The sequence below is a fragment of the Mobula hypostoma genome, chromosome 2 (genome assembly GCF_963921235.1).
Source record: "Mobula hypostoma chromosome 2, sMobHyp1.1, whole genome shotgun sequence".
Classification (NCBI taxonomy): Eukaryota; Metazoa; Chordata; class Chondrichthyes; order Myliobatiformes; family Myliobatidae; genus Mobula; species Mobula hypostoma.
The window spans coordinates 224192795-224218976 of record NC_086098.1 but is presented as its reverse complement, the minus strand read 5'-3'; the positions used below and the strand labels follow the sequence as shown (position 1 = coordinate 224218976).

The 26182-nt window shown below is 41.0% G+C and overlaps 1 protein-coding gene across 1 annotated transcript in view; it reads left to right on the top strand.

Moving 5' to 3' along the window:
• bmp7b (bone morphogenetic protein 7b) overlaps positions 1-26182 on the top strand; it is a 147597-nt gene that overhangs the window by 117075 nt on the left and 4340 nt on the right. Inside the window, exons 3-6 of the mRNA XM_063031658.1 lie at positions 8639-8787; positions 9606-9803; positions 12194-12270; positions 13767-13877. Of these exons, the coding sequence (XP_062887728.1) occupies positions 8639-8787; positions 9606-9803; positions 12194-12270; positions 13767-13877 (535 nt within the window). The remainder of the gene's footprint in view (positions 1-8638; positions 8788-9605; positions 9804-12193; positions 12271-13766; positions 13878-26182) is intronic.

Here is a 26182-nt window from a genome sequence, read left to right as displayed (position 1 = left end):
CATCAGCCATTCGTTTCTTTCGTCTCTGAAGTCTTTCAACTTCAATATTCCATTCTTGACAGAGACCAACTCCTTCTTCTAGTGACTCACTGACTAACACTTCTCTTTCATCATAAGAATGATCTCGGAGGGCTTTCAAATCCAGGGCAGCTTCGTGGAAGTTCATGCTAGGATCCTGCAGCCTCTTTTGAATACGGTCAATGCGAATGAGTACTTTGTTCCAAAATCCTAGCAAAATTAGAAAACCGTAACTCAACATGCAGTTGTACAGCTGCCTTGCATCACTTCTTGTTTCACTGGTCTCGTTTTCATTGTCTCATGTCCTGGAGAACTTGAAGTATCTCCTCAAGGTACTTGTTGATGGGCTTCACTGCTTCTGTCCTTGCACTCCACCTGGTTTCGGACTCCGACTTCCAACCACAGGCACGACATTTTTTGAGTTTTTCCCAGCGCTGTGTTGAACGAGAGAAAAACACGTAGAGAGCTTCGGTGGTTCCAAAAAACGTGACCATCATTGTATCCTGCTTGGCTGCATGTACACCCACCCAAGTTGAGTGAGTGATTGTCACAATTCACAAACACTGCCAAGTTGTTTTTCTCACTTATTCTTTGATGAACACCACTTCTGTGTCCAGCCATCACAGCAGCGTTGTCATAGCACTGTGACCGACAATCTTGTAGCTCCATTTTGTCCTTCTCTAGCTGCTTCAAGATATCTTCAACCAAGCTCTCAGCATCCTTCTGGCTTATCTGGATAAAACCAAGGAAGGACTCTCCAACACGGACTGTTTTCCTCTCAAAATCAGCTTCCACATACCTCACTATTTCTGACATCTGCTCACGGTGTGCCTGATTAGGAGTCAAGTCAAACATGAGACCATAGTACTTGGCTTTATGAATGCTTCTCAGTAATATCTGGCGAAAAGTGGATGCCATCATGTGGATGAATTCGTTCTGGACATAAGACGTGGATCCAGGATGACTTTCCAAATGAGTGAGGTGTTCTTTTATGACAGGGTCAAAGATGGCCAGTAGTTTCAGTAAGCCAAGGAAATTTCACACATTGGAGTCATCGTCTAGCTGAAGTGACCTCTCTGTGTCCTCGCAAAGCCAGGTTCTGAGTCGCAAGGAATTTTATGCAGTGAAGGATTCTCATCAAGATAACACACCACTTCTGCTTTTCCTTCTCAATTTGTAACTGAAATACTGTGTCAATAACTCCTCTGTTTCCAGCTAAATTTCTTTCCATTTCTTTCCACTGTGTGAAGCATTCCCAATGATTCTTGGTATTTTTATGAACACTGATCCTTTCAGGTGCTTTCCACTGGTTGAATCCACTTTCCTGCTCCAATGAGGATTGATGGTCTGATCGGGAATAGAGAAGACAACAGATACCAAATGCAGACTTTTTAGAAAGGGAATAGACCAGCCATGAGCGAGTCACTTCCTCACCGTGACCATTTCCCAATTTCCTCTCGAACCAAGTTTTGTTCATTGAGCGGTTATTTGTTGGTAAGAAAGGCCCCTCACTGTTCTGAAAATACTTCGAACCCAGGTTTATTATTTCTGTTCTCAACGCGTCAAGCAGAATTGTTTTTCCAGTATCCTTGTCGAACTTCAGAAGTCCAATGTCATGCTGTTCAATCACTTCTGGTATGACAGTTCAAGGCTCTTTGACACCATCCAGTTCACTAGGTTCAGTGTCGTCAGGTTCAATCTCGTCAGGTAAAATCTCGTCAATAAACTCATCACCACCACCACCATCATCTTTCCCTCCTGTCATGTCCAAGTTCTCTGTGGCAGCCTCACTCTTAATCTCGGCATACTTGGATTTATCTGACTTGACTTCCTCCTCGGCTTGTGACGCATTTGTACTTGATCCACCTTCGGATTCTAACAAACTTGTAGCAGGTTCAGGCGACTCCATGGAACGAATCAAGCTACCTGTTCTGGGCTTTTCAAAAAAGTGCATGAAGAACTTGCTCGAAGTCTTGGCTTCCTCCGTCTCCAACTTCCGTCTCTTCCGTCCTTCAGCTCCACTTTCCTCCTTCTTCATGAAGAAACGTTTCATGGTCTTCTTACACAATGCTCTGAAATAAGGCCATCCTAGTGCTTCTCACCCATGATCATCAAAGACAGATCATACATCTGAAGAAAATTCTTTTCTCACTATCCGAGGATGGCTTGTCTGACTTTAATAGAAACTGCTCAGTGGCGCCCCCTTCAAGTGGCGCCCAGGGCACGTGCCATACCTGCCATACCTTAGATACACTGCTGGCCACGGCACCAGATTCAGGGCCAAAGCCCTGGTCGCTGCATGGTAAGTAATAGGGTAAAAAGATACTGGCATACATCTGTAATTTAGATATCAGAATATTGATCAGGAATTATCAATTTATAATTTACTGAGGTCTTTGTGCTAAAATGGATAGTGTCCTAAAACAGGGATGCAGCATTAATTCATACCTGTTCAACACCAGTGCCTCTGATTCATTAATGTAACAATTCTGCATTCAGTTAACTGCATCAATCCCTGGCCTGTTGCTTCAGCAGAGGTCCACATTTCTTAAGGCTGTAGCAGTAGCTGTAGCCAGCATTTGGTTTCAATAGATGCTGGTAGACATTCTGCAATTGAAGCTGAGTGAGAGACAAGCAATGATAGAATGACATGACAAATAGAACATTTTATCATTTTCTGAAATGGCACTGGAGACTTTGATGCATAAAGCAAAGTAACTTCCAGTTTCTACACAAGCTAAAGACTCTCAAGATGTCAATATAAAAGCTAACATGAAACATAAAAACAGAAATCAGTGCCAGAACTCCAGTCCAGAAGGCATGAAGGCACTTCCAAATGAAATTTGATGGTAGCTCATATGTAGTCAAGTTCACTAAGCTTAAGGCCGCCGTCTTCACTCTCCAGGACGCAGGCCTGGGCAAGGTTGAATGGAAGGCCAGCAGTTGCCCATGCTGCAAGTCTCCCCTCTCCATGAGACTAATGTTGTCCAAGGGAAGGACAGTAGGACCCATACAGCTTGGCACCAGTGCAGAGCAATGTGTGATTAAGTGCCTTGCTCAAGGACACAACACGTTCCCTCGGCTGGGGCTCAAACTCACGACCTTCAGGTCACTAGTCCAATGCCTTAACCACTTGGCCACATGCCCACGAGTTCACTAGGTGCATCTTGAAATATCATAACTCCTGAATTACACCACTCATTTCACACTTAGAACAGTCCCATCTTTCATCATATAATGATTATGCTACAAATGACAGAATCAGTTCTCTCTCTCTCTCTCTCTCTCTCTCTCTCTCTCTCTCTCTCTCTCTCTCTCTCTCTTAGTAACTGTTCTTACTATCACTTCTTTCAGTTAGTCCTGACGAAGGATCTCGGCCCAAAACATCAACTGTACCTCTTCCTAGAGATGCTGCCTGGCCTGCTGCGTTCACCAGCAATTTTTATATGTGTTGCTTGAAATTCCAGCACCTGCAGATTTCCTCATGTTTGTGTTTCTTATCATCTTGTTTGTTTTTGATGCCATTCTTTGAAATACTGTTACATGGTTACCACATTGAGTTTTTTTATGTATTTTCTGATTTAAGAACAAAATCGACTCATGGTCACTGTAAAATGGAACCTATTCGTTTACCCATGGATGACTTTCATCCACAAATTCAACTACTTATGAGGGCTAGGAGCAGAAATGTGCTTCATTGGTACTCAAAAGACCAGTGTGGACTAGGTGTGTGACCTGAGTCAGGTTCAGAAACTGAAATTTAATTGCACAGGTGATGTTTATACACACAGATGGTCATTTCCAGTGGTATCTGCCTTTTCCTGTGGGAGATTTGAGCATCCTTTGCTGATGAGAAAGATCAATATATGTATTTGTAATTATAGAAACATAGAAACATAGAAACATAGAAAATAGGTGCAGGAGTAGGCCATTCGGCCTTTCGAGCCTGCACCGCCATTTATTATGATCATGGCTGATCATCCAACTCAGAACCCCGCCCCAGCCTTCCCTCCATACCCCCTGACCCCCGTAGCCACAAGGGCCATATCTAACTCCCTCTTAAACATAGCCAATGAACTGGCCTCAACAGTTTGCTGTGGCAGAGAATTCCACAGATTCACCACTCTCTGTGTGAAGAAGTTTTTCCTAATCTCGGTCTAAAAGGCTTCCCCTCTATCCTCAAACTGCGACCCCTCGTTCTGGACTTCCCCAACATCGGGAACAATCTTCCTGCATCCAGCCTGTCCAATCCCTTTAGGATCTTATATGTTTCAATCAGATCCCCCCCTCAATCTTCTAAATTCCAACGAGTACAAGCCCAGTTCATCCAGTCTTTCTTCATATGAAAGTCCTGCCATCCCAGGAATCAATCTGGTGAACCTTCTTTGTACTCCCTCTAAGGCAAGGATGTCTTTCCTCAGATTAGGGGACCAAAACTGCACACAATACTCCAGGTGTGGTCTCACCAAGGCCTTGTACAACTGCAGTAGTACCTCCCTGCTCCTGTACTCGAATCCTCTCGCTATAAATGCCAGCATACCATTTGCCTTTTTCACCGCCTGCTGTACCTGCATGCCCACTTTCAATGACTGGTGTATAATGACACCCGGGTCTCGTTGCACCTCCCCTTTTCCTAATCGGCCACCATTCAGATAATAATCTGTTTTCCTATTTTTGCCACCAAAGTGGATAACTTCACATTTATCCACATTAAATTGCATCTGCCATGAGTTTGCCCACTCACCCAACCTATCCAAGTCACCCTGCATCCTCTTAGCATCCTCCTCACTGCTAACACTGCCACCCAGCTTCGTGTCATCCGCAAACTTGGAGATGCTGCATTTAATTCCCTCATCCAAGTCATTAATATATATTGTAAACAACTGGGGTCCCAGCACTGAGCCTTGCGGTACCCCACTAGTCACCGCCTGCCATTCTGAAAAGGTCCCGTTTATTCCCACTCTTTGCTTCCTGTCTGCTAACCAATTCTCCACCCACACCAATACCTTACCCCCAATACCATGTGCTTTAAGTTTGCACACTAATCTCCTGTGTGGGACCTTGTCAAAAGCCTTTTGAAAATCCAAATATACCACATCCACTGGTTCTCCCCTATCCACTCTACTAGTTACATCCTCAAAAAATTCTATGAGATTCGTCAGACATGATTTTCCTTTCACAAATCCATGCTGACTTTGTCCGATCATTTCACCGCTTTCCAAATGTGCTGTTATCACATCCTTGATAACTGACTCCAGCAGTTTCCCCACCACCGACGTTAGGCTAACCGGTCTATAATTCCCCGGTTTCTCTCTCCCTCCTTTTTTAAAAACTGGGGTTACATTAGCCACCCTCCAACTCCATTATATAACAAAGAGGTTGGAAAGGTCTAGTTAATTGTGGCACAATAGGACTGGTGCATTTTGTCCTAATTAAGCAGCTACAGCAATTACCTTTGGGGATGTCGGAGTTCAGAGTTCAATTCCAACACCTTCTGTAAGGAGTCTGTATGTATTCCCCGTGGAATGCCTGAGTTTTCTCCGGGAGCTCTGATTTTCTCCCACAGTCCAAAGATGTACCAGTTAGTAGGTTAATTGTCCCATGATTAAGCTAGGGTTGAAATCGGGAGTTGCTGGGGGGTACAGCTTGACTGGCCATTAGGGCTTATACCATGCTGTATTTCAATAAATGAGTAAACAATAAATAAATAAATTAGCCGAAGTTTCTTGGAAATAGCTTAAATCATATAAAAAAGACTCACTAATTTTAACTGAGAAGTAAATTATGTATTAAATGAAATACAGAACAAATTAGAACACGATCAACACTACTACAGTACTATAAAACTTGGTATTAGTCCTAATAGCTATTGACAGAGGAATTCATCCAGTGTACACTGCTGTGTTCTTTTGATTGACTGTAATTGAACAAAATCAGTGCAGGCGCCTAGTGTCTGAGATAATGGACAGCCTTCATACAATGATTTCAATGATTGCATCCTCCAAATCTTCATTTTCATTGTAACATTCAAGGTGATTGTCGATACCTTCAATTTCTTTGTAGTTCCTCACTTGTTGAAGTAGTGAAACCTTTTCATTTTCACTCCCAGCCATTTCTCGCATCTCCAAGCCTAAATGCTTGAAACTGCCGTGAGTTAAACAGTTCTGAATTGTCTTACTGCTTATTTCTTGCCAACTATCAGAGACAAAAATCACTGCTTTTTAAAACACAAAAACAAGCAACTGACGCTAATTAAAAACTCTTGATTCTAATTAAAAACTGTTCACTCTGAAGCACAGTTTAGTGTCTAACAGCCACACAAATGCACACGATTGACACTAGTTAGAAACAGTCTGGCAACAGTCTCCTGTCCCAATTAAGGGACATAGTATCCCAAATAAATGAAGGATATACTGACTATTTTCTCAATTAGTTTTTGTTCTCTAAGAGTTGTTCCAAAAAAGCAGCTGAACCAGAATCAACTGTATTTATATATCATGTACTTACTGAGTATCGGATGCTCAGACTCTGGACACAGATGAAACATTGAAACTTGGCTCTACAATCCCATTTTATTTAGAGCACAAACACAGGAAAATCTGCAGATGCTGGAAATCCAAAGCAACACACACAAAATGCTGGAGGAACTCAGCAGGCCAGGCAGCATCTATGGAAAAGAGTAAACAGTCAGCATTTTGAGCTGACGAAGGGTCTCGGCCTGAAGTGTTGACTCTTTACTCTTTTCCATGGAGGCTTATTTAGTACACAGATCATCTGATTACATAACAAGAAGGAGCCTGTGCTAATCTGTCACTGATCAGACAGTGAAAAAGTCCACTACCGTAAACAATACCTGAAGAAAATTTTAAATGGGAAGCGAGAATCATTCGTGCCACACAAGTGCCAGGCACTTATCATCTCTGACAAGAAAGGGTTCTATGTCAAAGCTTGCCATCATTTAATGGTTCAAGTAAAATGAAATTAGCACCATCTGGAACAAATATACCACTTTATTGATACCCAGTGCATCACTTTGAACATTTCCTCCCTCTGCCACCACTAATACACATCTATCAAATGTATGATTGAGCAGTCCAGATTTCTTCAACAATGTCTTCACTCCCTTAATAGATAACTAGCATGCACACAGAAACTCTACATCTAGCAACTCAGCATCTAAGTTGCACAGCATCCTGACCCAGAAGTAGAACTTAATTGTCACTGGTTCAAAATCCTTTAAATGACTAACACTTTGTGAGTGAATTAACATAAGCATTGCAATCATTCAGTATTCAAACCGGGCAATAATTGCTGGACTGCTTATGAAAAACATTTTGTAGTTTTAAAAAAACTATTCAGAGAAAACAATAATTGGCCATTGTTTCTTTACCACAAATCTATTGCATTTTCAGTCTCTGGCTGACAAAAACTCAAGACCAAAGCAACTAAGCATTCCAGATCATATTTATGTAGCCAGTCAAGTCAAAAACTGCAAATGTCACCATTCTGTTGGTCCCTTTGCCTCTGGAACTCATATAGCTCTGACCCAAAAGGCCATATTTCCAATTGCATTGTTTCACCAATGGACAGGCAGCAATGTGGACTGGATAGATCACAGCTAAAGCCAGGAACCTGGCAAAGTGACAGCACTGGGATCTTATACTCTATGTATCTGATCAAGGACAGCTGTTTTGTGTTTTGATGGACCTCTTCTATTTCCCCAAGGTTTTCTCTCAACAGTCCTAATAATCTGTGGTTTGTCTATGGCAGTCAGATTCAGTGTCTTCAACTTCGTTCTCTTGCTGCTTGTATCACATCAGTCCTTGACTTTTGAATGTGTTGTGAAATCTCCCAGGGAAAGCACATTTGTACAACTTCATGTCAACCATTAGAACATTCCCCCCATCTTGTTTATAGAATGTAACAAGAATAATTACAGTCATTCTTGTCAAGAGTGATATCTGTTTTGTTTTATTTAGTTATATATTTGCAATGCATCACGAAACATTTTCAAAAACTTCTGGAAAATATACACTGTAACGCTGGCTCACATGTGGCACAGTTCTTGCTCCAGGGATAGTCTTGTGCAAAAGCTCACCATGGGGTCTGCCTGCTTGTCCAAACTTGGTCTTTGATTGCAATACTGCCTGAACAAATTCATGAGTGATGTACTCATTATACTTATGTTTTGTTTCCATTTTAGATTTTATATATTATACCTGAACTACTCTGAAAGTTTCAATAGAGCTGGGTGCAATGTAATAAATACACTACACTGAAAGCAGTGAGCTGCAGCAGACAGGGATAGACTGTTGTCAACATGACTGGGATCTTCAGTTATTTCCATATACTCACAATATCGCATACGCTTTGTGTGTCACACCTGATAGCAATACAATAGGTGACATTCAGCCAGCTATAAATTTGCGCAATCATTTGTGATTTTAATCAGTTGTTTGATGCCTGAAACTGCGGGTTAGAAATAAGCAACTTTATTGCCTAATGTTTATAAAGAATATGCACATTATCAGGAGAAATCTGGAATTAAGAATCAACAGAGATAACCCTTTTTACCACAGGTTATTAGGAATTTGGTTAACCTCTCCTTATTTTCTTTCAGTGAGTCTGCCTTGTTTCCCCTGGATTCTAGAACGATTTGGGCTGCAGAGGAAGGATGGCTGGTATTCGATATAACAGTCACCAGTAATCATTGGGTGGTGAATCCAAAAAACAACCTGGGCCTTCAACTCTTTGTGCAAACAACAACTGGTAAGATTCGAACATCACCACAGCTGGCTTCTCATTTGGGGACAAGGTTTAATTGGAAAAGGAAAACTGAATGACCGGTGTCAGATCCCCAATCTCCACTTGTGTAGTAGTAATTCTAGCACATACTTGCACTGGGTCAGTAGGTTATGTTTTTCCATGCAGACAAGTTTCTAGGCCTTCAAAGTATCATTCTTAAAAAGACTATTAAAGAGATACAGTCTAATCAGCCCTACAAAAAAAATGAATTGAGTCATAGTACAGCACAAAAGGAATCCAGTTAACCCTCTAAGTTTGTGCCAGCTTTGCTGAAGAGTAATCTAGTTAGCCCCTTTCTCCACTCTCTTCCTGGATACATGACTTTGTTTTTCCTCCAACTCATTTCTGATTATAATTCAATGATCTTCATTGAATGTCCTCTATTCAATTAAGGACCTTCTGTTGCATTTTTTATTGATTCTTTTGCCTGTACAGCCATCTAAAACACTTCTTTCTTCTAACTCCATCCAAACCCATCATGATTGCAAGCACCTCTGTCAAATCTCCCTTTGATGTTCTCTGTTCTTCAGAGCCTATTCGTTTCTTTTCAGGTACCATTCTAATCCATCTCCATTTGATATGTTTCAAAGAGAGTTTCAGTTCATAATTCCTATTGGGTCTTAGATGAGAGAGGACCTACTTTCATCTGATTTGTATTCTTGTTAGACTTGGGAAATCGTCTGCTGTAGTGCCCTGATGGGAAAACAGAATGCAAACACCCCAAATAGGAATATGTGGTGATGCAACAGAATAAATTCATTTTTGTGTAATCTTTCTTAAAGGACTGAGTGTCAATCCCAAGGCAGCAGGTCTCATTGGAAGATTTGGGCCTCAGAATAAACAACCTTTTATGGTGGTCTTTTTCAAAGCCACTGAAATCCACATCCGAAGTGCCCGATCAGCAGGAGGCAAGCAGAAGAACCAGAATCGCTCTAAGTCTTCCAAGAGTCAAGAATCTCTAAGAGCAACTAGCTTAACAGGTACACAAATACCGTGTTCATACATCTAATTCAGTTTGTTGAAAAAGTATTATAGTAATGCCATTCACAAATCATATACCTGAAGACAAAAATAATCTGTGAACTCCAGTATCAAAGGTCTAGAAAGCTAAGTGCCTTGCCAACAAGTTGATATGAAACTTGTGCTGTGAAAAAAAATTTCTTTTGGCATCTTCATTAATAAGACAATGCCATGAAAATTCAGTCAAGGTACTCTAAAGAGACAAAAATGGAAAATTTGAAAAACTTGTCTAAATCATTCCAAGTTAGCATAAGAGTCACCAATATTTTGGAGACTGCACACGGAAAGGCAGGCTGTTTCAGACTAGACATTCAGGTGTTGACAGAGAGATCTGATCATGATCTTTGCAAATGACTGGAATCTATACTATGTTTCCCTTTGATGTTTATTTGTTTGAGACTTAGTTTATGCATTGGTCAATTATCACAAGACCGTAAGATATAGGAGCCGAATTAGGCCATTTGGCTTATCAAGGCTACTCTGACATTTCATCATGGCTGATCCATTTTTCCTCTCAGCCCTAATCTCCTGCCTTCCCCCTGCCACACCCTCCCCCCGTATCCCATCATGCCAAATCCATCAACCTTTTCCTTAAATATACATAAAAGCTTGGCCGCCACAGCTGCCTATGGCAAAGAATTTCACAGACTCACCACTCTCTGGCTAAAGAAATTCCTCCTTATCTCTGTTCTAAAAGGACACCCCTCTATCCTGAGGCTGTGACCTCTGGTTTTAGACTCGCCACCATAGGAAACATCCACTCCACATCAAGGCCTTTCACCAGTCAATAGGTTTCAATCAGGCCAGCACTCATTCTTCTGAATACTCGTGAATACAGGCCCAGAGGCAACAAATGCTGTAATTACAAATTATATAAAACCAGGTTTGCACCTTACAGCCTCACCCTGCTGAAATCCTAATCTCCACACAAGACCTGACCTCCAACGTTTTCTACACCCTGAGGGGCAACATGACTCTCCATTCGATCATAAGCCGATACAAGTCCATGCTGTCTTAGTATGGCATGGGTTCTCTCATCTGGATTTACCTTCAAGATATTCCCTGCCATGTATTGATATGCACCTAATGGCTGATACCCTGGCTGATCGATCAACAAACAGAAACAGCCAGAAGGCAAGGCATTCTTTGGTTATTCAGAGAGCTACCATAATATCATTGTAAAGTACAAATTATACACTCAGTAATGCAGCTTCTACTCTGTTGCTTCTACCAGAAGTCAATATATCCAGAGCCTTTTTTCCAAAAACAACACACTTAAACAGTGCTTCTCTGTGAAACAGACGCTTAAGATTGTTTCACAGAAATGCACAGAAAAAAGCAGACATTGACCTAAAAGAAAGTTAAGTTAAAAAAAATGGTTCAAGAGGATTCATAATAGAGCTGAATATGAAATAAATACCATAACTTTGGTCTCAAGCATGATTAAAATCCTGCAAGATTGACACCATTATTTTGAATTCACATCATTTCTTCTTATATATTGGGAGGCTACAAACAATGTAAAAAACACTAACAGCCCCAAGTGAATGTACCACTAAGCCATCATTTACATAATGGCCATAGCATAGCCAGTAAAAATGTAACTTGACAGATACTTCAAGGAAGATCTAAATTACTAGGTGAAAGGGTTGACATTAGACCAAGAGGGGTCAACGTAATATTTTCAGGTGGTGGCGAGACTGCTGACACCGATATGATGTAGCTTATTTGGGTTTCGTCGTCTCAAGACGAAACCAAAGTTCTGATTTTCTATAGCACTCTTCAATATAGTCCATTTTAGTTTTTGTCACAGAAGTAGTAGTTATGATTTGAGGCTTTTCCAAAATTAATCAAATAGATTTTACATTTGATGTGGTGTTTAAGTGAAGCCAGCCCCATCTCTAAGAGAAGGATTTGATGGAGACCACTAAATGTACAAATATCATTGCAAGGAGAGCAAGATAACCCTCAGTAATTATATATTTTTATCAAGAACAGGGAACCAAAGATATTATTGAAAAAAAGTGTTAATTTAATATAGTTAACTATAAAAAAAGTTTAGTTTAATTTAATTTATAGCTGATTTAGATAGCCCAATATGGGAGATTCAAGAATATACAGACTTTCAGATAAATGCAATTCTAATTAGTTATTATAGACAAACAAAATATTTCCGTCTGCATAGCTCTCTTACTTTGTCATCTCATTAAGAAAGGAATTAACCTTTCAGACTTGACAGATACCAAACCTGTCTGCCAATTACCTAACACAAGAACTCTGGGAAAATAATCCAGACAGACTTCATAATTATATGCATTGATGAATGTCTTCTATTTTTTATTGTTACCAGAGAACAGTAGCAGTGAGCATCAACAAGCCTGCATGAAACATGAGCTCTACGTCAGCTTCCGTGATCTAGGATGGCAGGTAATTCCTGAGATTAAAGGACTCTGATTTTCCTTTCTACTCCAAAATCATTTTAGCGCTGATAGCTTCATCTTGTATAGAAATAATTGATTTATTTTATCTTCGAATTTGGAGATTGTAGAGATAAGAGTTCTTAATGAATCAACTCTGCAAGCTGTACTTCAGGGAATTATTGCATCTTTCACTGCGGATAACTAATTGCAAAGGTAATCCATTCCTGAATATACCTATAGACAATAGGTGCAGGAGTAGGCCATTCAGCCCTTCGAGCCAGCACCACCATTCACTGTGATCATGACTGATCATCCACAATCAGTACCCTTGTCCTGCCTTATCCCCAAATCCCTTCACTCCACTATCTTTAAGAGCTCTATCTAACTCTTTTTTGAAAGAATCCAGAGAATTGGCCTCCACTGTCTTCTGAGGCAGAGCATTCCACAGAACCACAACCTTCTGTGTGAAAAAGTTTTTCCTCAACTCCGTTCTAAATCGTCTACCCCTTATTCTTAAACTGTGGCCTTTGGTTCTGGACTGCCCCAACATCAGGAACATGTTTCCTGTCTCTAGTGTGTCCAATCCCTTAATAATCTTATATGTTTCAATCAGATCCCCTCTCATCCTTCTAAATTCCAGTGTATACAACCCCAGTCGCTCCAATCTTTCAACATATGACAGTCCCGCCATCCCAGGAATTAACCTCATGAACCTACGCTGCACTCCCTCAATAGTTAGAATGTCCTTCCTCAAATTTGGAGACCAAAACTGTACACAATACTGCAGGTGTGGTCTCACCAGGGCCCTGTACAACTGCAGAAGGACCTCTTTGCTCCTGTACTCAACTCCTCTTGTTATGAAGGCCAGCATGCCATTAGCTTTCTTCACTGCCTGCTGTACCTGCATGCTTACTGCATGTCAGACAGCTGTAGTTTTGAACCATAGCTGGATGGCATATATTATGTCGTGGAACTTCTCTCCAACTCCTGAATCCAATGCCCGGCTGGAGTAGTCATCTTAAATCTGGTGCTAGCACATTAACTACGTTAGTAGTTGGAAGGTTCAATATGTAAATGCCAGTTCTGCTCATAACAACACTCAGCTGCAGTCCTGATGGGCAGCTGCACATTTTGACATTAAATTGAGAACCAATTTGAGAAAGTCTTATTCTGCATCTGATCCAAAGTTGCTCAAACAGATTCAGTGAAATGGGAAGTGGTTTATTTCCCAGTAATAGCACTATTCACTTTGATCTGTATATTGTTCGCAGACTGCAGTATTATTTACCGCAGAAAATTAGTATAAAAGTTGCATAATTACAAAATCCATGCCTGAACTCTGATCTGGCCTCATTAATCCCAACCTTTGGGTGAATGCTAAACAAGTTTTTCCTTTACCTTTTCTCATTAATGATGTTGGTAGATTACCCTGTAAGGACAGAAGTTTTTCAAACAGCAGTACCTGGAAGTTTTTCTTTAACACATGTACTCTTCCTCTCTAAGGACTGGATTATCGCTCCCGAGGGATATGCTGCGTACTATTGTGAAGGAGAATGCTCATTCCCACTAAACTCATACATGAATGCCACAAATCATGCTATTGTTCAAACTCTGGTAAGCACTGTAGGATGCAAGGGGAAAAGGGGGAGATATCCCACATTGTAAACAAAAGGTCTGAAAATTTTTAAATAGCCATCACAGTAATTCAACTTTCACGCTCCCGGCGTAAAACATGGGCTATAGAATATTTCGGTGGGGTATCAGGAGTAATGAAACCAGAATCACGTCAGATGAATATGTACCCACATTTACAATACAAGTTACACCAGGCACCAAGTTACAAAGGATTTATACAAGCAAATCTGGCAACTGTCAGAAGTATGCAGATCACAATGCCAAGCTGCATGCAATGCTAATTTAAAGGTAGCAATGCCATTATGGAGCTTAATATTCCAACTAACATCTTCATTTAACCCAACCCTGCTCAACACACTGTATGCTTTAGGGTCTTCAAACATGCTCAGGTTAATTGTGGATTTATTCCTTTAGGTTGTTATGACAATAATGAAATATTTCAGTCAAGTCCATTGTCCTTTAAAGATGCTGAAATCTACAAAACACCATGGTAAATGTAAAGAGATGTTAATCTGATTGCAAGACTTCTGCACAGAACATTACACTCCTGGAGATGGGTGCAATGTTGAATCATAAACTGCCTAGCCTTCTGAGTTCCTCCAGTGTGTGTGTGTGTGTGTGTGTGTGTGTGTGTGTGTGTGTGTGTGTGTGCGCGTGTGTGCGCGTGTGTGTGTGTGTGTGTGTGTGTGTGTGTGTGTGTGTAGCTCAGGATTTCCGGCATCTGCAGAATCTCTACATTCGGTAACATCACAAAATTAGTAAATAAAGTTACTGAATGTGGGAGGCTATTTGGCTCTTCACGACAATTCCAGATCAAAAGTGAGGTCTTCGTATCACTCAGAATGCCCAGCTCTCTGCCCAAAGTAGTTACAGCTCTAACTTCTCATCTATTCAACGTAAGGAAGGATTCTGTCTCCTTCACCCTTTCAGCAAATGATTCCGCACTCCTTATATTTACAGGATAAAAAAAAATTAACCACACTTCCTAATCTCCAATTCTGCTCCCTATGTCATCCCTGTCTAGCTTTTCATAATCTTATTCACATCATTTTACTTTCTATTTGAATTTCTTTGTTAATAAGAAACAGCACTGGCTGAGTGTGTCTATCTTCATAACTCTAATGCTCCAGACCCAAATATATCCTTGTTAAATCTCCTCTCTGCACACTCTGGTGCTGCTATATTTATAGTATGGTCATCAGAATATCCACAATTCTCCCTCGTGGCTGTTTATATAGTTCCACCATGACCTCCTTTCTCCTATATTTTATGCCAGGTCTTATAAAGGAAAGTATCTGAAATTCCTTCCTATCAAGATTTCTGTTAACATTAGGGACCTATGGATGTGTGCACCATGGTTCTGGAGGACTGTGGAATTGTAAATGTCACTCCATTCTTCAAGAAGGGAGAGAGGCAAAAGAAAGGAAAGTGTAGTCCAGTTAGCTTGACCTCCCTCAGCAGTTGGGAAGATGATGGAGTCGATTACTAAGCATGAGGTCTCAGGATACTTAGAGGCACATGACAGACAGGCCAAAGTCAGCATAGTTTCCTTCAGGGAAAATTTTGGGAATGCTTTGGGGAAATAACAAACAGGATAGACAAAGGAAAATCAGTGGATGTTGTGTACTTGGATATCCAGAGGGCCTTTGACAAGGTGCTGCACATGATGCTGCTTAACAAGATAAGAGCCCATTGTACTACGGGAAAGATATCCGCAATGATAGGATTGGCTGATTGGCAGGAGGCAAAGAAGGAGAATAAAGGGAGCTTTTTCCAGTTGGCTGCTGGTGACTAATGCTGTTCGGCAGGGATTGGTGTTACGACCGCTTCTTTTTACGTTATACTGTCTGTCAGTGATTTGGATGACAAAATTGATGGCCAAGTTTGCAGACAATATGAAGAGAGGTGGAGGGGAAGGTAGTGTTGAGGAAACAGGAAGGCTGCAGAAGTATTTAGATTGGGAGAAAGGGCAAAGAAGCGGCAGATGGAAAGCAGTGTCAGGAAGTGAATAGTGGAAAGGACATATGCATAGCCTGTTTTTAAATGGGTAGAAAATTCAAAAATCTGAGGTTTAGGAATTTAGGAGTCCTCATGCAGGATTCCCTAAAAGTTAACTTGCAGGTTGAATTGGTGGTGCGGAAGGCAAATGCAATGTTGACATTCATTTCAAGAGGACTAGAATATAAAAGCAAGGATGTAATATTGAGGATTTATAAGGTATTGGTTAGGCCTCAGTTAGAAAGCATAGAAACATAGAAAACCTACAGCACAATACAGGCCATTTGGTCCACAAAGTTGTGCCGAACATGTCCCTACCTTAGAAATTATGAGTCATACCCATAGCCCTCTATTTTTCTAAGCTCCATGTACCTATCCAAAAGTCTCTTAAAAGACCCTATCACATCTGCCTCCACCACCGTTGCCGGCAGCCCATTCCAGGCACTCACCACTCTCTGAGTAAAAAACTTACCCCTAACATCTCCTCTGTACCTACTGCCCAGCACCTTAAACCTGTGTCCTCTTGTGGCAAAACTTGGAGTATTGTATGCAGATTTGAATGCCTTATCTATGAAATGATGTGCTGACAGTGGAGAGAGTTCAGAGGAGGTTTATGAGAATGATTCCGGGAATGAAAGAGTTAATGTATGAGGAGAATTTGATGACTCTGTGCCTGTACTTGCTGGAGTTTAGAAAAATGAGCATGATTCTTATTGAAACAACCAAATGTTGAAAGGTTTTGATGGAGCGGATGTAGAGAAGGTGTTTCCTATAGTGGGACAGTCTAGGACAAGAGAGCACAGCCTCAGAATAGAGGGACGTCTATTTAGAAGAGAGATGAGGAGGAATTTCTTTAGCCAGAGGGTAGTGAATCTGTGAATTCATTGGCACAGGTGGCTGTTGAGTATTTGAGTCATTGAGTATATTTAAAGTGGAGGTGGATAGGTTCTTGATTATTCAGGGCATCAAAGGTTATGGGAAGAAGGCAGGAGAGTGGGGTTGAGAGGGAAAACGGATCAACCATGATGAAATGTTGGAGCAGACTCAATGGGCCAAATGGCCTAATTCTTCTCATATTCCTCTTTCCTTCAGTCTTCACAGGAGAATCCAATTATCATGATTCCTTTGCCTTCATGGCAGTTTGTTTATTTATTTGTTTGTTTATTTATTATTTAGTAATACAGTGCAGAGTTCGCCCTTCCAGCCAGGCTGCCCCAGCAACCCCGACAAACCGGATTACCCCTAACCCAATCTCACGGCAATTTACAATGAGTGAGTAACCTGCGCTGTGTCTTTGGGCCGTGGAGCAAACTAGAGCATCTGGGGAAAACACACACATTCCATAGATAGGGAGTAAAGAGACTCTTTATAGAATGTGTTGGAATTGAACTCTGAACTCCAGAACACGCTGAGCTGTAATAGCGTCATGCTAACCGCTACACTACTGTTGCGCTGAAGTTTTGCAAATGAATTACTCCAATGTTATCAACCACTTAATTAGTCAAATAATGTCTTCTAACAGCCCATAACTTTCTTCCCCACAATATATCATACTGCCAGTTTTGGCATCATTGACTAACTTTTGTAACCATATCCTGCAGAAGCAAACTGTGTACAATTTTCCAGTCACTAAAACTCCCATTTACCTTTTGCATTCTCCTACTGAAAAAATTTTAATTCAGCTTGCCATCTTACACTGCATCCCATTTTTTTCATTTTATTTTGCTAATCATTTTGCCAAAAGTCTTGCTGAAATCCAAGAGGGCAACATTAAGTGTAATAGCACAATCAATCCACTATTACCTGCTCAGAAAGTTTAATCTAGTCCGACATGACCTCCCTTTAACTAATCCATCCTACATTGATTAATTTTCCTCTCTAAACACTCAATTATGCTGTCCATCAGGATTTATACATACGAATAAGAAGCAGGCATATTTCATTCAGCCCCTTAACCCTGCTCATCTATGTAGTAAGATCATTGTTGTTCTGCTTATAACTTCAGTTCTGCACTCCAATCTGCCAGAAATAGTCTTTTACTTCTTTGCTAATAATTAACTTGACTTAAAAACATTGAAAGACTCTGTTTCATCATCATTTAAGAAGAGTTCAAAAGTCACATGCTTCTCTAAGAGAAAAATAATCACACATCATCTCGATCTTAAATGGGTGACACCTTATTTTGAAACAGTGACCTAAGGGTTCTATTTCTCCCAGGAGAGGAAGCATGCTCACTGTAGTCACCTTAACAGAGTCCAGCAGATCTGCCCAACCTTTCCTCATTTGACAACCAATCCATTTCAGGTATTAGAAAACAAAATTAAACTGTGGGTGCTGGAGATCTGAAATAAAAACAGAAAAATGCTAGGATAAAGATCAGTAGGTCAGGCAACAACTGTGGAAAGAGAAATTAATTTCCCAAGGTTTAGAATTCTTTATCAGTACTGGGAAGGAGAGACAATACATGACACAGACCATATTACACCAGCAACAGACTACCAATCTGACCTTAACTGCCACAGTAAGTCATCCAGTTTTATCCTATCCGTGAAATTCCCTTTGTTCACTTCTCTCAAATTTTCTCTGCTGCGTAAACGAACTTGTTTTTCTCTTTCCTATTTCTGACTAAGGGTCTTGGGCCTAAAACAGAAATTGTTTCTCTTTCCATAGTTGCTTCCTGAGTTTTTCTGATGGATTGTCCAGTGAGGTTTTGTGGGTGGAGCTGAGAAATAAGATACTGGAGTTCTTTGAAGACATAATGAGTGCAGTGGATAGAGGGGAACAGATGGATGTCATATACTTGGATTTCCAGAAGGCGTTCGATAAGGTGCCGCACAAGAGACTTATAAATAAGATATGGATGCATGAAGTCGGCGGAAGTATATTGGCATGGATAGTGAATTTGTTAATCGAAAGAAGGCAGAGAGTTGGTATAAATGGGTGTTTCTCCAGTTGGCAATCTGTGGTGAGTGGGGTGCCGCAGGGGTCGGTGCTGGGCTCACAGCTGTTTACCATTTACATTGATGATTTGGAAGAGGGGACCGAGTGTAGCGTAGCAAAATTTGCTGATGACACTAAACTGAGTGGAAAAGCAAATTGTACAGAGGATGTGGAGAGTCTGCAGAGGGATATAGATAGGTTAAGTGAGTGGGCCAAGGACTGGCAGATGGAATACAACGTTGGTAAATGCGAGATCATCCACTTTGGAAGGAATACTAGAAGAGCAGATTATTATTTATCTGGTAAAAGATTGCAGCATGATGTTGTGCAGAGGGACTTGGGAGTGCTTGTTCATGAATCGCAAAAAGTTGGCTTGCAGGTACAACAGGTTATTAAGAAGGCAAACAGAATGTTGGCCTTCATTGCTAGAGGGATTGAATTCAAGAGCAGGGAGGTCATGCTGCAACTATACAGGGTACTGGTGAGGCCACACCTGGAGTACTGTGTGCAGTTCTGGTCTCTGTACTTGAGGAAGGATATACTGGCTTTGGAGGCAGTGCAGAGGAGGTTCACTAGGTTGATTCCAGGGATGAAGGGGATGAAGGAGAGATTGAGTCACCTGGGACTATAATCTCTGGAGTTCAGAAGAATGAGGGGATCTTATAGAAACATACAAAATTTTGAAAGGGATAGATAAGATAGAAGTAGGAAAGTTGTTTCCATTGGTAAGTGAGACTAGAACTAGGGGACATTGACTCAAGATTCAGGGGAGAAGACTTAGGACAGAGATGAGGAGAAACTGTTTTTCCCAGAGAGTGGTGAATCTGTGGAATTCTCTGCCCAGGGAAGTAGTTGAGGCTTCCTCACTAAATATTTTTAAGATACAGTTAGATAGATTTTTACATAGTAAGGGAATTAAGGGTTATGGGGAAAAGGCAGGTAGATGGAGCTGAGTTTACAGACAGATCAGCCATGATCTTATTGAATGGTAGGGCAGGCTAGATGGGCCGGATGGCCTACTGCTCCTATTACTTATGTTCTTGTGTTCTTTATTTTGGCATGTGCGTGCGTCCGTGCGTGTGGCGATGATGTCTTTTTCAAGCCTTTACCAGGTGCAGAGCGAGAGTGAGAGAGAGACTGTGTGGAGTGCCACTCCTCACAGACATTTTCGCAGTATTTTTCCCTTTGTTTTATGAGGTCGAGTTGTGATCTCCACACTCAACCCAGCATGAATGGAAGCGTACTTGGGAGCGGTCCCGACTGGATTCGAACCCGGGAACCATGATCTTATGTCCTTAAGAAGGGGATGATGACCCTGTCGGTCTTCTCTATAGGCCCCTAATGGCCAATGGATATTAAAAGAAACACAAATATGAAGGGAGATTACAGAAATATGCAAGAATAATAGGGTTGGCACAGCTGAGCAACTTTCTCACAGTATTGAAGAAGAACCTGCAAAAGTTGATTGGACTAGGCTGTTTACGCGCACTGAGATGTCCAGCGCGTGGGAGGTTTTTAAAAGTGAGATAATGAGAGTTCAATGTCTGCCTATTATGCGAGGGTGAAGGTCAAGGCTAGCAGGAGTAAAGAACTCTGGATGGTAAGAGATATTGAGACTGGGCAGGAGAAAAGGAGGCATGGGTCGGGTACAGGCAGCTGGGATCAAAGAAATTCTGCAGGAATATAAGAGATGCAGGAAAAAAGAAAATCGGAAAGGTAAAGAGACATAAGATAGCAGTGAAAGAAAATATAACGGACAATCCAAAGGAATTTTATGTATTTAAGGGAAAAAATGAGTAGGGAGAGACTAGGGCCCTTCAAAGTGTATATCAATGTGTAATGCCTCAGGAGCTGAGTGAGAGCCTCAATGAATATGTGTCCTTTGGTTTTACTAAGATGAACTTGAGACAAATGGTGGGGATTTCTAGGGATAGCCCATATTACAATTGAGGACATCTTAAAACATATAAACGTAGATAAGTCTCCAGGGCCTGAGCAGGTATATCTAAGAATGCTGTAGGAAGCGAGTAAACAGTGTTGTGGAAAAGACTTCTTGGCATGCAGGCCTTCATCAGACAGGAAGTTGACCATAGAAATTGGAATGTTGTTATGTTGCGGTTGTACAAGACACGGTGAAACTGCATTTCAAAAATTACAGTCAGTTACTGTCACCCTACTCTAAGAAAGAAAACTGCCGGTCTTCCGTACAACCTTGCCGAGGCCTGCGCCCTGGAGAGGACCCTCCAGCGTCGCCTCACCGCGACGGCACAGGGAATTTCCAGGCGCAGATCCATGGTCTCGCGAGACTAACGGATGCCACCACTCTAAGAAAGATGCCATGAAGCTGGAAGAGGTACAGAAAAGACTGCAGGGAAGTTGCTGGGTCTTGAGTGACTGAGTTATAGAGAAAAGATGAACAGGCCAGAGCTTTACTCATTGAAGCCTCGAAGAATGAGGGGTGATCTTACAGAAGTGTACAAAATCACGCAGGGCATCAAAAGAGTGAATGTGTACAGACTTCTATCCTCATCAGTGGGAAATCAAGAACTGGAGCGTTTAGGTTTCAGGTAAGCAGGAAAGAGATTTAATAGGAGCCTGAGGGGCAACTTTTTCATCCAGAGGGTGGTCCGTATATAGAATGAGCTGCCAGAGGAAGTGGTTGATGCAGGTACTTTAATGTTTAAGACACTTGGATAGATAGGGAAACTTTAGAAGGATAAGGGCCAAAGGCAGAACTAGCTTAGGTGAGCATCTTGGACTGCAAGGACAAGTTGGTTATGATGGCCAGTTTGTTACTGAATAGCTGATGAAACTGCATGGAAACTGACTCCTCGGCCCACCAAGTCCATATCGACCAAAAATCACACATTTATACTCAGCCTACGTTCCTACCAACACCCTCCCCTACCAAATTCCACCGCACGCCTACACTCCAGGGGCAATTTATTTACTACTGATGAGTTCTGGTGTTTCAATCCAAGGTTCTTTTAGAAGTCAAGAAAAGGCACAAAACTTGTTGCTTCAAGATCATTTTAAGAGTTGATGGGACAGAGGGAAGTCGAATAGACAGTAAGCAAAAAAAAAGAGAGACAAAGTAATAAAGATGGCACCTAACATGGAACAGCTGTTTTTATACCAGCAAGATAAGAAAAATTCCATTCAAATCTGTAGATAAGAGACAACCAATTAGGAAGTATCCATTTGAATACTGCAGTACCAAGTTAATGAATGAAAAAGCACCTATTCACTTAATGCAGAACAAAGAAGCTTCCAGAGCTTTCTAGAATTATACTTTGTATAACTACTAGAGGCATATTAAAGTTGCATAAAACACAAGCAGGTAATTCATTGTTAAACTGCAAAGAAAATAACAATTAAATAGTCTAATCCAAGAATTAAACAGTTAGATTCAACAACACACCCCCCCACTTTGATTCTAAATCACCTGTTTAGAATCATTGTACCCAAAAATTCTGAGGCAGAATACCTTGTGGTATCTATGTTGTGTATAAAATCATCAAAAGATTTCTTAGGTTATGAAATATCAAAGGATATATATTCCTCTAAGTATTCATAAGATTATGTCATGTTTGGGCAGATTTAGCAGGTGCCCCTATGTGAGTTTGAACTATTGTGTTAATGATCGTCTTCAAACAAGCAAAAATGATGTAAATTATGATAAGGCATATTAGTATGAATTACAGTATTCATAGTAAATAGGTAAAATTGGCAAAAAATATAACAATAACTAATGTTAGAATGAACTTCTAACATTAGTTGTCAATTAGTTGATTTGCTTAATGTCTTCTGGCTGGTTGGTGATTTACTCACTGCAGCCCAGCAGTGTAGGCACAATGGCCAAGAGGTTCTTAGCACATTAACCACAGCACTTGTCCTCACCGAGTATCACGTTAGCTCACTTGCAGTGACTGTGTATATCCACGTACTTTTACCACCTGATAAGGACCTTCCCATCCAGCTCCCAGTGGTTTCTTAATCAGGACCCACACACCAGGAATCAGGGTGTGTCCTTCTTCTGTTGGGTTTTCCTGAGTGGCAGAAACCTGCTGGGAAGCGGACTGGACTGCTTGGGTTAATTTCACTCAATAATTGACTAAACTGCCTGCCAGTATGTGTATATCAACCTCTCTGAGATCAAAGGCTGTTGGTAGTAATGTAGGATGCCCTGTCACCACTTTGAACGGATTTAGTATAATTTTCTTCTTTGATACTACACCAGACCAAAGGAAGAGCCGTAGGCCATAGTATACATTCCTTATGATGTTTATTCAATCGTTGTTTGTTGATTCTATTCATTCGTTGGACTTGTTCTAATCACTCTGAGTGATGTGAACAATGAAAAGACCATTCGATGTTCATCAGTTGACATAATTCCTGACAAACACTCCCAGTGAAATGTGTTCTTTGGTCAGAGTCAATGTGACATGGCAAACCCCATCTAGGAGTACAGTCCTTGTCAGAGTTTTTGCTGTGACTGTCTTTGCTGGAATAGTTTCCACCCATCCTGAAAACTTATCCACTATTACCAGCACCTCTAAGTATCCTTGAAACTTCAGCAAAGAAATGTAGTCCACCTGTAAGTGTAAAATTGGACCAGGTGGGGCAGGAGCACCTAACTGAAGAAGCTTTTCTGCTGCTCCAGGATTTGTTTTCTGGCATGTCATGCACCTTTCAAAAGTTTGTCAAGCTTGTGCCCTGAACTTTGGATCCCACCACCATTGAGAGAATCTGTCAATCATCTTTTACACTCCATTGTGTCCTGGAGAGTATATTTGGTGTACCAGATAAGGAAGCAACGTAGCTGGTGCTACCAGTCTATGACTAGTGCCGTAGCTCCATAATCCATTATTGTTTAACGTGCCACCATTCTCCATCCAGATCCACTTTTCCACTGGAGAGCACTGAGCTTGCATCGCTTGGATATCTTGTATGTTTGTCTGTGATACAGAGTTCAACTTCATTTCCATAACCTCAGTTGTCAGGTTCACTGCATATGCTCTCGGAACTTCTTTTACTCCTTCTCGTGCTGCCAGTTTTGCAACTTCATTTGCAAATACATTTCCATGGCTTATCATTACAGTCATTTTGGAGCAGCTTTTACATTTTAATACAGAAACTTCTGATGACAGTTCTATGACATTCATGATTTCTTATACTAGTTGGCCATTCTTAGCTGAAGCTCCTACAGCCGTAAGAAATCCTCTTTGTCTCCGTAAGTTTTCAAAATTATGAGCAACTCCAAAAGCACATCGAGAATCAGTGCAGATATTAGCTGGTCTTCCTTCTGCCAACTCACAGGCTTCAATCAAAGCTTTTAGTTCCACCTACTGCATGGAGGTACCAGGAGTTCAGTTTCCTGATGCCAGCATTTCAGTTTCTGAATCAACAGCCCGTCCAGCCATTTGAATTGCTCTATCAATCATTGAGGAACCATCAATGTACAGAAGCAGATCTGGGTTTGATAAAGGTGTTTCTTTATAATGATTTACCTCTTTATGGCATATCATTGCCCTTTCAGTCATGGTCATCATAGACTTCCATGTCCAGCAGTAACAGTGCAGCTGGACTCACTGGACTCGTGCATTGAGCAATGATATTAGGTGACTCAAGAACAGTCGACCACTTGAACCACCAAGCAGGTGTTACCTGGGAGGCCGATCATAGTCAGTGAAGTGAATACTGAGTGAGAACATTGATGCTAGAAACAGCCGTCACTGCTAGATAGGTTGCCCACACTTCTTACAAACAAGGGCCCCATCCTAATGCTACATTCTCCAATTTAACAGAGGAATAACCAACAGGACACTGTAGGTCTCCATGTTCTTCAATGAAGACTATTATCATGTGTATCTCGTTGACGTGCTGGATGAATTCTCCACTTGTATCAGGGATTCTTAATGCAATACATAATGTCATCTTTAAAGTTAAATTGCTTTCAGTTGTTCTTCATTTAGAGTATCAGGGTCATCTGAGCACTTACTGCCCTTCAGCAGATTGTTGAGCAATAATTGATGGATCTGCCAAAAGCTTGTCGATACATATTTTTAAAATAGTCTCATCTTCAGTCCTGAGTGTCTTCACTTCCTTGGTCTTTATTGGAGCAAGCTGTGACATAGATGTCAATCTTACTGCTTCATCATTGTCATCCTCACTGGAGTCACTAGGGGCTGTGGTAGAGACCATGTCATGTCCATCTTGTAATTCCTCGGAGTTGAGATGGTGTTGCTGCATTGGGAGTCTAACCGATGTAGACCGTAACTCTCCAGAAAATGGATGCTGGCCCTGTAGAGAGAGAGAGAGTGTGTTTGATGGGGACTGGAATTCCTCGGGTGGAGTTTCAGAAGCCCGTGTTTCCCAGGCAATGCAGCAGCAGTAGCATCAGTAGCAGCCTCTCTGGAAGTGTCACTAGCAGGATCACCCACTTGAAGTTGTGGCTACACTTTCCCATTTTGCTTTAGTTTGCTGCTGAACTCTAAATAATGCATTGTGATTGAATTGCCATGTTGATCTTTCACTCATTCGCTCTTTAGATTTTTACTGTCTCTATCATGTTGTTTTTGTAGTTTATCACAAGTTTCACATTTCTTCCAATTAGTAAAAGACTTTACCCGTCTTGTTAACTCTTTCAATCGCTCATACATTCGATCTTATCTCTAGATCAGTAGAAGGTATTTTCTGGCTCTTTAAAAAATTATCATTGTTGGTATTTTTCATCCAGACCTTTTTTAATCAACTTTTTTCATGCTGAGATGTTTTAGTCAGATGAGACCTCTTGGGAGGTTTCACAACTTTTGCCATTGTTTTGATTTGATCTTAATTCATACGTGCTTTTATCACTTCGATCGTGATCTCAAAATATTATTAGATTGTAACCAAATATGAAATACATTGACCCAGCAACCAAATAGATTGTACAACCACTATTTTCATTAGGTACCAAAACTGACTGCCATGCAACCAAAATAGAGATTGCAACTGAATAGCTTGCAACCAATATTTCCACCAAATAGATTGCAACCAATATTTTCACAGCTGTTTTTCTTGTTAAATAACAATGCAGCAGTCCTCAGTCCTGATTTCCATCTGGTATTCGAAGCCAGAACACCTTTTGCTCAGGTGGCGAGAATTCCACTTTTGTCTTCGGTTGTAACAAATTCTAAATTTCGTAATTATCCTGCTGACTACACTACTTAGTGGATTCTGGTGTTTTAGTCCAAGGTTCTTTTCGAAGTCAGAAAAGAGAAACAAAACTTGTTGCTTCATGATTGTTTTATTCAGACTTGATAGAACAGTAAGCAGAAGAAAAGTAGAATTGACAGAAAGCA